The sequence below is a fragment of the Mobula hypostoma genome, chromosome 7, assembly GCF_963921235.1.
Source record: "Mobula hypostoma chromosome 7, sMobHyp1.1, whole genome shotgun sequence".
In the NCBI taxonomy this organism is placed as follows: domain Eukaryota; kingdom Metazoa; phylum Chordata; class Chondrichthyes; order Myliobatiformes; family Myliobatidae; genus Mobula; species Mobula hypostoma.
Genome location: NC_086103.1, coordinates 153,325,882 through 153,339,202, shown reverse-complemented (window position 1 = coordinate 153,339,202; position 13,321 = coordinate 153,325,882). Strand labels below are relative to the sequence as shown.

The 13,321-nt window shown below is 35.8% G+C and overlaps 2 protein-coding genes across 5 annotated transcripts in view; one reads left to right on the top strand and one right to left on the bottom strand.

Moving 5' to 3' along the window:
- Positions 1 to 13,321, bottom strand: part of nbeaa (neurobeachin a) — an 868,656-nt gene that overhangs the window by 231,188 nt on the left and 624,147 nt on the right. For all 4 annotated transcript variants that reach the window (XM_063054331.1, XM_063054330.1, XM_063054328.1 and 1 more), the window contains 2 exons: positions 12,559 to 12,702; positions 8,740 to 8,876 (listed from right to left, as the gene is read on the bottom strand). In XM_063054331.1, coding sequence (XP_062910401.1) covers positions 8,740 to 8,876; positions 12,559 to 12,702 — 281 coding nt within the window. The remainder of the gene's footprint in view (positions 1 to 8,739; positions 8,877 to 12,558; positions 12,703 to 13,321) is intronic.
- mab21l1 (mab-21-like 1) lies at positions 4,184 to 5,711 on the top strand. The gene has a single exon (XM_063052904.1). It carries the CDS (start codon positions 4,184 to 4,186, stop codon positions 5,261 to 5,263), a length of 1,080 nt encoding a protein of 359 aa, XP_062908974.1. The 3' UTR covers positions 5,264 to 5,711.

Below are 13,321 nucleotides of genomic sequence, written 5' to 3'. Positions count from 1 at the left end.
GTTTCTCAAAATGTATTTGTATTGGAAGTGAATTGATTATTCCAGAAATCCAAATGTCAATCTTCCTTCAAAGTTGAAGAAAATTTACACTACCAAGATGTCATGTGCACATGATGACATGACATTACATACACATGTAGGGAGTTCTTCTTTCCAGAGCAGAAACTAAAAACAAATTTAAAAAATCTGTTTCTATTTCTTTCATTTGTCTTGCTCTGATTTGCCCCAGTAAATGAATAACACAGTGCACATTGGCAATGCAATTTGGAGCTTAAACTACTGACTCCTGGATTTCGACATATAGGTCAATATGTTCTTAAGTTTACCATGTTCACTTGGTACATTGAACTATTAGGAAAACTTGAAAATTAATCTGCTGTGAAGCTAAAGGTGGCTTGTAAAGGTCCCAAAGAATATAATGCCAAAGTTGTTTCTGAACAACCATTAATAGTATCTCCTTTACTGAAGTTTTTAAATCACAATATTTATTGTAAAAATGTAGATATTTTGGGGACTGCATTTTAAATTGTTATATTGTTCTTTTAAAATAAGACTCTAATAAGATGGAGTTTTTTGTATGGAAAAATATTTTATATGCGAGGATGCTAGAAATTACTCCAAATTAAGAAATTGATTACATAAGGACTGAAAAAAGTACTATAATGATAAAAATGCAAGATTTCAATACTACAAATAAATAGTTCTCCCACCAGCATCCCTCTAGACCCCCATCTCCCACTGCTCTCAAACATATGCTTGGGTTCTTCAGTTATTATTAAGTGGATGGGCATTTAGAACAAAAGATAAATGAATTATATTTTTGCTTTTTCAGAAGGATTGAGTTGGTAAACCATTATTCAAATTAAACAACTTATTAGCTTAATTTTCATTTTATTAACCAAGGAATCCCTGATTAAATGTACAATACTAAAATTTGAATTGAAACTTTTTAAAAAAACTTATATTGCCAAAAAATATTCTGTGGATTTATTTCTATATGAACTGGTACAAATTGAACAGATCTTCTGATGAACATAACTGGTAGCCAATTATACAACAATAGTGAAATACAGGGATTTGAAACCAATTGTTCATCATTATTTTTAATAATAGAGTATAAGAGTTAGTATACTTTTGTTCTTATAAATTTAACCACCTTCCTTGGTGATATACTGAAATTCAGGTTGTGACAGATTTAATCTGAAATTAATCCAAATATAATTCTGAAACTGGTGCCTGAAACAGTATTGATAATGCACCCTGCAAAAGCCATACTTGGGCTGATAAAGAGAAATGAATGAAAAACTACTATTTTCAGACAATCACAAACCAGTCTTTTTTCTCATGGCATCCCACAGCCAAAGAAAAGAATAAAATTTTGAAAAGTAAAAATATGTACAATAAATTACCCAACCTAAAATATGAACTAAAGAGGGAAAGAGACTGAAAAAAGAAATTGGGGAACAGGGATATGATAGAAATGAGTGAAAGGGAATGTGGAGAGGAAAATTTATTTTGATCTGAATAGTTTTTGTTACATCTTTTTGAACATAACATTGTGTATATTGAAAGTTTAAGGAATTGCCACATTAGAGATTTAAATTTCTCTGAATCTGACAGCAATTATTACTAAACATGATAGCAAATAGAGCACAGGCTAAAAGTTACTTTTTAAATATAACTGAAGTTTTGTTTAACCACTTGATTTATTTCCTTCAATGGTAAATAAAATGACTGTTCCATCTTTCACTACCTTTTAATAAATATAATCAAAAACATCAACAGATTAGCTATATTTCTAGAAACAGAATGATGCACATTTTGATTTTGTGTGTGTGTGTGTGTGTGTGTGTGTGTGTGTGTGTGTGTGTGTATGGGGGGGAGGGGGTTTGGATGGGTAGGTAAAAGACTAGGACTACATAATCCAGTTACACAGGAAGTTGGTATACAGAATTTAAAATATATTGACTTTCAACCATCTAGTGCACCAGAACATCATTCTTTGTACTGGTTTTATATCATAACGTTTTTTGCTTATGTCGTGCTCAATGCAATTGTAGAATACCTGTCATGATGTCAGAATTAACGGTAATTTTACAAAAATGATACTCATTATGTAATAAGTTCCACCAGAAACTCTAAAATTAACTGAAATATATTCTTAGCAGCTAATTCTTCTTTACTATTACTTAATAAACTAATTGATTAAATTACTAACAAAGAATCAGGAGGCGTCATAAAATGACATGATGTAGTTATCTCAAACGCACGCATTGCTCCATATAACTTTATTTTCAAATGTAACAGCTAAACTGAACATCCCCATTATCACCAGATTCCGAAAAACAACCATTACTACCAATCAAGCGCTACCATTCAACTTGAAAACAAAATGTAATTTTACTTTTAACCAGTCAATACTCGCACACAGCCGAATTTAAGTAAGAATTACTACGTGATTATATGTATTTTAAATACCAACGGTAACTCGTATTCAAACGGTTGTTTACTAATCCAACACAGATAAAGAAAATGACTGTTGATGAATATGAATGCGATATACACCAATACCATGTAGTGTACAAGGCTGATGGAAAATGGTAAAAATGTTTTACAAATTGACCTTTGACCAGATCAAATGTTCCTGTTAACTAAGTTAGTAAATCGAACTACATTTATTCCTTCATTTAAACAGCTTCAACATCGACAACATTTTGCCAACAGTTCCGCCATTGGATTTCCTGAATTGATCTACAATTTATAAACCCAGCTCATTCTGCGATTCAATCTACAATAATTATGGTGTTTTATCAATATCTATCTATTTGCGATACTTCTCCCTACAAAACAGGTTGTTATCTTTGGTTTACAAACTGTGACATATCCAGTAATGCAACCCACTTTGTGGTGCATAATTATCTCCTTTTTATCACACCGCCAGCAGCCCCAGATTGAGAGAAATGACAGGCACGGTTTCGACGCACTAAACAGCAACTCTCCAATTGCAAGAGCTCCAGAAAATGGCATCGCTACGAACAAACCCGCCCCAAGAGCATCTGTAAATCCGAAAGCTATGATAATTTTACGAAAGCATGTTTGGATAAATAACATGAATCAATCATTCAAAATAACCCATAAAATACAACCGATAGGCTTTAAAGTTAATTTTGTTATAAAGCAGATTTTCGTACAGCGTTGTTATCACTTATGCTTTTTTAAGAATATGCAATTTTAGAGCTTCAAAAACAGACTACAAAGTGAATATTTCGAAAACCCAATTTTGCTTGATAAAATGTAATTATTTTATTATTCTTTTGATGTAGTAGAATATTTCTGACTGTGAGAAGGCCACTTCAAAAACAGCTATACTATACAGTTTAAACCCTTCTAAAACTGGATTTGAGCTGTTAATCTGACAATCAAATGAAGAGCCCCTATGAAATCGGTCTTTCTCCTATGAAAGTGACAAGAACCTACTGCCACAACAACCCATTAGCACCTGCCTATACAAACACAACACTTTCATAACTGTAAACATTGCCCTACCTAATAGAATGAGAGGGATAATACATAAACTATCAAAAGCCGCATCTATTTATATATTACCAAATAGCTTCTTGTCTAATAATATCCACAACATAGACACAAAAATTCGAATATTCCTCTGACAATCCGACTGCGCTTTTTGAACACCCTCTTTGGGGCTCAGACACCCACTTTGAGTTCTTTATAAATGCTAGGATTAATTAGCTCTATTTAGTGGCAGGCAATGACGAGCCCAAGAGCGATTGGATACCGACGCCCGGCCCTGCCTTATATTTTACACTCCACAGAGCATCTATGCTCCTCCAAACTGATCAGCAGCTTTAGAAGCGCAGACTGGACTACAGTTGATCTGTTCCTTGACAAAAGAGAGAGAGAGAGAGAGAGACCGAGAAGAGAGAAAACAAACAAGTTTGGCTAGTGCTGCTACTGCGGTGATAGATTTGTACGCTATTGCTGCTGAACGAATTTCATGAAGCTGGTCGTTGGAGATCTACGATTTGAAGCTTTTTTTTGCGACGTCTTCACTTACTGTTTTTTTAAATTTATATTTCTGAAGTTGGCGCCTGTTAAACCGGCCGCATTGGATCCGTCAGGGTACTGCGAGACTCCGGTATACAACCCGGATCTCTGCCCAAATATGATTGCTGCACAAGCCAAACTAGTCTACCACCTGAACAAATACTATAATGAGAAGTGTCAAGCTCGAAAAGCTGCAATAGCCAAAACCATCAGGGAAGTGTGTAAAGTAGTGTCAGACGTTCTCAAGGAAGTGGAAGTGCAGGAGCCACGGTTTATCAGCTCGCTGAACGAAATCGACAGTCGCTTTGAAGGATTGGAGGTAATTTCCCCTACCGAATTCGAGGTAGTCCTCTACTTGAACCAGATGGGTGTTTTCAACTTCGTGGATGATGGCTCCTTACCTGGCTGCGCCGTGCTGAAGCTAAGTGACGGTCGTAAAAGGAGCATGTCTCTGTGGGTGGAATTCATTACGGCTTCGGGGTATCTCTCCGCACGTAAGATCCGCTCCAGGTTTCAAACACTGGTGGCTCAGGCCGTGGACAAATGTAGTTACCGGGACGTTGTGAAGATGGTGGCCGACACCAGCGAGGTGAAACTTCGGATCAGGGACCGCTACATTGTGCAGATCACCCCCGCTTTCAAATGCACTGGGATTTGGCCGAGGAGCGCGGCGCACTGGCCGCTGCCTCATATCCCATGGCCTGGGCCGAACAGGGTAGCGGAGGTCAAGGCCGAGGGGTTCAATTTACTCTCCAAAGAGTGTTACTCCCTATCTGGCAAACAGAGCTCAGCCGAGAGCGATGCCTGGGTGTTACAGTTCGCCGAGGCCGAGAACAGGCTTCTATTAGGGGGCTGTCGGAAGAAATGCCTGTCTGTTCTCAAAACTTTGCGCGATCGACACCTTGAACTCCCCGGACAGCCTCTCAATAATTATCACATGAAAACACTCGTTTCCTATGAATGTGAGAAACATCCCAGAGAATCGGACTGGGACGAGTCGTGTTTGGGAGATCGCCTAAACGGGATTCTACTGCAGCTCATCTCCTGCCTTCAGTGCCGCAGATGTCCACATTATTTCTTACCCAACCTAGATTTATTTCAGGGCAAACCACATACCGCTTTGGAAAACGCAGCAAAACAAACCTGGCGCCTGGCGAGAGAGATACTTACTAATCCCAAAAGCTTGGAAAAACTTTGAAAATGAACATTTATATCCTTTAAACCGTGATTTCCATTTTATGACATTTAAATATCCGCGCATTTGTCGTTCAGTTGTGGCTATTGATGTTTTGTGTACCAGGAATTCCTAGGCGAACAAGCTGACTGATCCCATACTTTTGGATAAGCTGGACTTTCTTTTTGCTAAAAGAAGATACTGCCATCAAGGTATTTGTAGATGATATTATTGAAGTTTATTGCTATCTGATGTGTCTAATGGAAAAGTTTACACCTTGGCGACAGTGATCGTTTCAGATTTTGCTTGTTCATATCATTATTACTCATTCCATAATGACTTGAATTGTTATTTAAACTATATCCGGACGGATATATAAACGTCGCTTATACATAATGCTTGATTGTGGAAAACTGGAGAAAATATTGAAAAATATGCACTTGGAAAACACTGGATTAGAAAACTATGTGACTAAGAACATTTTGAAATTTCTGTTGCTGAAATATTTAATTTGAAATTAATAAATGAAACGATTAAAATCCTTACTGCCTGCAGTTTGCAATGAATTATTTAAATCACATATTTCATAATTGCAGGAAAAGAAAAAAACATTTTGTTAACCGAAAATCTTTAGGAATGTACGGATGCAAAATACAACATACTCCAAAATTACGACATGCAGAAACCTATTATGTTGTTTTGACTGAATTAATCTTTTTTGAAGTCGTTATTATAAAACAATTTAGTTTAAAAAGACACAACGACACACGTAAACCAGACTGCGAATTCAAGTCTGCAATGTAAAAAAGAGAATACAGGAAATAATGGGTAGAATTTAGGCTATGGTTTAACGTTTTCGGCTACGTATGAGCAAAGAATGTGAAATCCAGTTATGCATTAAGCTAATGTTTGCTGCAGCATAAGGTGTACGTTGCTAGTTCCCTCTATCAGTAACAGCAGCCAGTTCAATTGATTTTTTAAAAAATAAACCCGGCTGATGGCAGATTATAATAAAAATACTTAGTACATTAAATATAGTACTCTTTGAGTAATTCAAAATAAGGCTTGGGAAACGTAAACCTGAAGATAACTAAGAATGGTGAAATCCATCGATATTAACGATAAATGTTAGAAAGCGAACTTAAAAGTTTTGGTTTAGTATAACCATACAATAAATTGCAACACAGCAAAATTACTAGGAAATTATTTAACATCTTGAATATATTGCACATCTGCATTCAGCGTATGAATTGCACTGTTTATCGTAATAACGTATAATGTAAACGCACATGCAAGATAACTTGTTTCCTTTTCGATGTATTTTAATAAGGCCACTGACAGATAAAGTGTTACGAGTGTACTACAAGTAAAATAATGTTAATTTATCCTGATCACAATGTCTATAATTGCATAAAAACACACCGGAAATATAAAGAGAAAATGAATAACGGAATTGCTTTGACGCGCTTAAGAAAACAGCAGTGATTTAACATAAGCAAAACAAAGCAGCCTATTTTATACCTGCACCAGGACTTACTCCACTGCACTAAAATTTTTGTTTATAAAAGACTTCTGGAACATGGACTTCGGAATATATAATTTTAAAAATCAAAATTATGTATATTCCTCAGTTTTGTTTTGTTAATGCGATTATTAGTCGCTTGTGGAACTATAGATGACTTTAATTTTATTTTCTGGTATTAACTCAGGGAATCATGTCCATATAACCAACTTTATGAGCAAAATTGTATATTCTAACATAACCTTTGGTGCAGAAATATAACTTCGTGATATCAATATGTTAACTAAGGTAAATTAATTACGTTCTTAGTGGAAACCTCAACAAATCAACACAAAACATTATCTAATATTAATGTTTTGCTTAATGTATCCGTTATAAAGACATGAAAAAGACGAAGTAAACTCGTTGATAGATTTTAAAAGCTTCCAGGTTGTAGAGTCTTAAACTTCCCTGCTTTATGTTACTACGTAAAATGTATACGATGGGGAAAGCAATGAATGTAATTCCTCGAGACAAGCTTGGTGTTCTTTAATGTTTAGATTTTGATGAAATAGAAACACAGGTTATTTAATTATTTGAAGGTGAAGGAATTTTACCAAATTTATGTGACATAGACATAATCAAGGGATTGAACTGCATTAATGTAAACCTAAAAGAGAAGAAAATAAAACTGAGATGAAAATAAAATGGAAGGAAACAGGTGCGTTAAAGTTTAGCATTAAAAACAAAATACATTACAGATAATGTTTAATTATATTCTACCAGTGTAAAACAGCAGAATTTGACAATTCGTTGAAAACATTACATCAAAATGTAAATTCGTATCAAAATTCGAAAAGAACTACCCCTTTAAAACATGTAGAACAGAATATTTGGCGAATATTGCAAAATTGTACAAGTTTGACCTGGTGAGACCACTGGAAGCAATGAAATCCGGACCAAGGCCTAACCAACGTGATTTTATAAAGCTATTAACTCTTTTGTAAACCCGGATAGACTTGGGTTAAAGATCAAATCCCGTCTTTAGTTCTGCCAGTCTTATTCACTTAAGACTCATCAAAATGTATCGGCTACTTTAAATAAACGAGTCTCAAGAGATGTACAAATCAAATACTTTCTGACGTCTGTTTCCAGTACCCATGCAAAACTTCTAGAATATTTCACACAACATTTAAACAGACGATAAACTCTGTTTATTTCTAGTGAGGAAAGCTACACCTAACATGGCGCAATTTGTTGCCATTGATCCCAACATAATTATAATAATTACATTCAAAAGCACCAACAGGATTGTTCCAACTGTAATTGTGCCTAAGAAAAAGTTAGCTTAATCTAAAAGGTTAGTTTTAAGATAAATAACCAATATGGTTGCAAGATGCTGATCAAATTAATTGCAGGAAAAACTTCCACTGGGTGGCTTGGGCCAATATATGCCACACTAAAGGGATGGGAGTAAAATTGGGAAAGAGTTTTCACGCATCATACATTAAAACAATTTTGAGGACAGTACATAACGACTTTTTCAAATATTCAGGCTGTTTTCCTTCTTCGCTCCATCATTCAGTGTCGTCAATTTAATATTGCAAATAATTAGGCAAGCACCTAATTTATTTTAAGCAAGTTGTGAAAATATGTGTAAATGAAAGTCATTTACAAATTTTTTTCTGAACTCACCGAAAATAAATGACATTATGAATATCAGTAACCACATGATTAGTATTAAACGAACATGCGATTTCTCGGTGAGTTATATTACTGTCACATAAATGTTTAATAGTATGTTCAAAATCGAGATGATAATTTTCCTGAAAAACGTCAGTATTTTAATTTTCATGAAAAGCTCCTCTTTTCCATGTGACAACTATGTAATTTAGCATTTACGTCCAATGTTAGTTAAAATGATGAGGAAAACGAACAATAAATATGGCTTAACACAAGGAAAAATATAGCAAAATATATCAAATATTAAATAGTTTACCTTTGGGTCGATTTTTTTAAAGCCATGATCATCTTCGTCGACTTCGAAATAAATTTCTGTGGTAGTGATAGACAAGGTTCCTTTAGCAACTACGACTGGTGCTATTAGCTGAGCTGGAGTACTTAAGACAACAGGGCCTGCAAGTAGACATGTAAATCTTTTACTCTTATTATACCTTTTAGAGGGAATATGATTTCACATTGACCATTTTAAATGGGATAATTTGATAAATTCTAAGCCATCAGCTATAAACGCTTCGCCATTATATATCACAGGTCAATGCTCACACACGCAAGGGCTTTTGGCATGCATGGTAATACCAATGGAAGTACAAAGATTTCAGAAATAATTTTGCTTTTGATAATTTTTGTGATCTTACTACGCGAAAGATTGCTATCTTTTTAGGCGATTCAGAGGAGCTATCCGAGCAAGATCCTGTAAATATCACTCCCATTCTGTGACAGCGTCGAATATTTAGTTTATTGTTCGGAGAAACCCGCGTAGAATACATTTACAGTGAAGTCGAGATATCAGAATTCAAAGAATTTTATGCGTCTCAAAATAATCAAAAAGAGTACCACAGTTTTGTAAATAACATATTTATTGTTCAGAACGTACTTAGTTGTGTATTCCGCAGTAGCTTTAAAGTAGCATTTTTAACGCAATTATTTTGATTACTGCCAGCGGAACGGGAACGTACACTACATCGGGACTACTTCAGTTTTTGCCCCACAATCAGTATTACAGTTTTTAAGCATTCGGCACATTTCTGATCTGAGTCAGCTGACCACAATCACGTGAAATGTCATCATCTCGATCTTGAGTTCTCACTTGTATCCATCACGTCTACCCGAAACTAGCCAAACTAAAATCTTTAGGATTGGTATTTTCTATCGATCGCTACACTGAACTGGTACTTTAATCTCTCATCAATCTTAATCTGCGTTGCTCCACCAGTTCTGTTCGATATTGTTTCAAGATTACAAGTCGATTTGGTTTGTATTCCCAAGACTCATCTTTTCTGCTCAGGGAAAGCTTTGCGTGCGACTCTAGGCTTTTTATCGTTTAGATATTTACAAATTTGGATCAGATAGTTAGAATTTGTCATTTTTTTTTAGGAAAGGTGCTTTCCAAATCTCTGATTATACAGTAACCGCAGTCACAGAACACTTAGAGTAGATACAATCACTGTACTGTAGCCTGGAGGGAATCAGAAAAAGAATGGGACAATACGAGGTTAATCCAGAACAGCCGAAAGAAAAGGATTACGTTTTAATCTCCCAAGGGATAGTGACTCCATAATTAGAATCCAATATTAAAATGTTTGCATAAAATGATAATCCAGTGTGCATATATTAAGAGGTCTCAAAATTATCCATACTATTGGAGTTTCCATTTAACCAGCTATCTATAAACATAAACGCAGTTCTAAGTGTACCTTATTAGAATTCAGTTGTAAATACTGGATAATGGCACCGACTCTGACCTTATTTTACGGAAGGCTGAATCCTTCAAACGTGTATGGCAACTGCCTGAATGCAGCTGAGGCGACCTCGCAAACGTTTCTGCCTTTTCACACTGATAAAATTTACATTCCTTTTTTTGTTGTTGCATTTGAATTGTTTCAACATCGCATGTCTCAGATGGACACGTTGTTACTTGTACCATAATGAGGCGTTAAAAAAAACAGGCAGCTAACTCACCCTCATCATGCGTATGAGAGCCTAAATATGGCAATAATTGTTCCATGCAAGTTCGAAGGGACGAAAATTGATATCGAGTCGTTATTGATATGTTAATCAATCACTTCAAACTGTCGTTCATATTAAAATTAACATTCGAATTTATATACACCTTGCAGTGTTTTTCCTTAATGTAAAGTCGGTTGCAGCGGATAGGCAACAGCAGGGCTCCTTGGTTTGACGCCTGGCTGCTATCACGATTCACCATTTGCCAGCTGTTTAACTGGACCGAACTGGCAGTTTGAGGTGGCCGGCATACAGATGTAAGATAGAAGAGTAAATCTGGAGGGAAAGGTGGAAATCCTGAATTGGAGTTGATTAACCAAATTTAGTACCGGGGCGAGGTAAGGTAGACTGGAATGAGAGCGCAACAAAATATAGCTGTCTTGGAGAGATGATGGGTTACGGAGCAGAGGGGTTTGGCAGGACGGAAAAAGAAAACATGGACTAACATCAAAACCTGGAGATCACTCAGGGTTCACATTAAATGGTTCAGGTCTACAGATGCAAAGGTATCCAAGAATTACAACATTCAATCAAACCTACCAGGTGTTTCACTGCGCTCGTGATTTTTTCTAATTTTTATTTACAATGAGGAAATGACGTGAACTACGTCTTTACCCAGCTTTACCCAGAACCCCAACCCAAAGGCAATGAGTGAAAGGAACAGAGTGGATAAGTACAGTGACCTGATTCCGATATCTTCAAAGCAACAGAATTATAATAATCAGTGATAGAGAGGCTGGTCTGGTTCAGACAGTAATAAATGCACAATAAGAGACAGTACAGCATAATAGGCTTAAAATTATGAGTATGTGGAGATCATTGAAAGGAAAGTTTCATTATGGAGTTGTTAATCCACTTCTAGAGTCAACAACCACGTCGCATCTCTGGGAGTATTTTCGATTGTTGATCCTGTGAAATCAAAGGCACTGTGCCAATCAATGGGAGGATCTACGAGTTCGGTAGATGGACAAGCGAAGTTGTGGTACCGCAAGTTCTCCACGCACATAAAAATACACTACATTTACCAAATTTACACTACAGACTAAGTTTATGCGTTTTTTTGTCTTCATTCTTTTGACTACACATTTCACAGAATGCAGTGCTCACTTTATATAAGTGAGGGGTTAGTCATATTTCTTAGCTGAAGTTTAATGTCATTTACATTTACTATAAATTCATCAAATAAACCAGTTCAACATTGAAGAAAATCTACATCATTGCACGATTATAAATACAACCCTAAAGACATGATGTCAACACCAACGTCCAAAAAATTGCTAAATGAATTTTTTTTTAACCGTACTATATATTACATTATATTCTTTAACCACTGCCGGATGGTTGTTTCCGGAATTTCGGTGAAAAAAAACTCCGTAGCGGTTATTGATCACTAACTTGTGACATGCCTGTGGAAATAACGACAATCCTTCAAAAAGGCGCTAGGATAAAAGTGTGATTTGGGAGAAAAATGTAACTACAACTTATGATCAAACCAGAGTGGAAGTACGGACGATCTTTCTCACCCAAGGGAAAACAGAAGCTACAAACTATTCACCCTGCCGTACGCGGAAGTTGTATCTAAATATAAATGGGAACTTCTACACAAATATATTATTGGCTCAGTTTATTTAATCAATAAAGTGCATGTATTATTTTAGAAAACAATTTAATAATTCTCAATCTAGTCAGTATAAATACTTATGTTCAACTTTATATCTTTAACGATGTAAATGCAGTGTGTTTGTTTCATAACTTCAGTAGCAAGAAACATCAGTTAATATCAGTTTTATAAACTAAAATGATTACTGTATCTAGATACACGTGACAGATCTTGCTCCTCGAGTTCTGGGTTATGGATCCGAAGGGTTTGAATAATGAGGAGACAAAGTGGTTGCCAGATTCGCCGTGTTGAACTCTCCCTAAACTATGGATCTCCTGCGCTATATATAGTTTCGTTCCAGAGTGATTTTAAAGACAATGTGCAATAAAGTTATGCGTCACTGTGCCCACCTTCATACTACAAAGACAAATCCCCAGAGAGAGTGTTTGCCTTTCATATACTGGGAATTACCTGCTAAATTGTCGATCTCTTTCTCCTGCAGTAGGCTGACCGTATCGTCATCTCCTTCTAACATTAACTCGGTCTCCGTATTTTGATTTACAACTGTCTGGGCCCGGAAAGTTTTCTTCGACTTTATAATGTCTTCATCTGCAACTACAGCAGAAATAAAGCAATGAAAAATTATTCAACTGTTTCCGGAAATATTGTATGTTAAGTTCCGCATTTAACGGCGATATTCAATAGAAGCAAACTTCTCTTTCTTCTTTTGGACAATGGTGCAGAGACAGGATGCTATCCTCTTTTTCTGCGGAATGCAAACTCTACCATTTACGCAAATATTTTGTTTCTGATTACAGGTTGCATATTAGAGCTTCAAACAGCAGGGTATTTTTTTCTATCCATAAAAAATTAGTTCAAGACGAATATTTAGTTCATGTATCCCGACTTGTAGTGCACAATGTGCGTCACATGTTGACTCACTTCACCCAGTTCTTACACTCACTTTCACTTATTAAAGATAGTGGTAAAGATATGCTAATATTCCAAAACAAAATACGTATAAAATGCCAAGAAAGACGAAAGCATAGGTGACACCCATGCATTACATATTTTGCGCTCTTTTTCTGGGATGTTAAATAATTTTAGTATTATATAGAACTAAACTATTTTAAGTATCACTTGGCGAGTTGGCTATCAATCACTGATCAAACATTTCTTTTTTATGAACATGTCATATCAAGTATAAACATAACCCAGACGAGGATATAGTAGT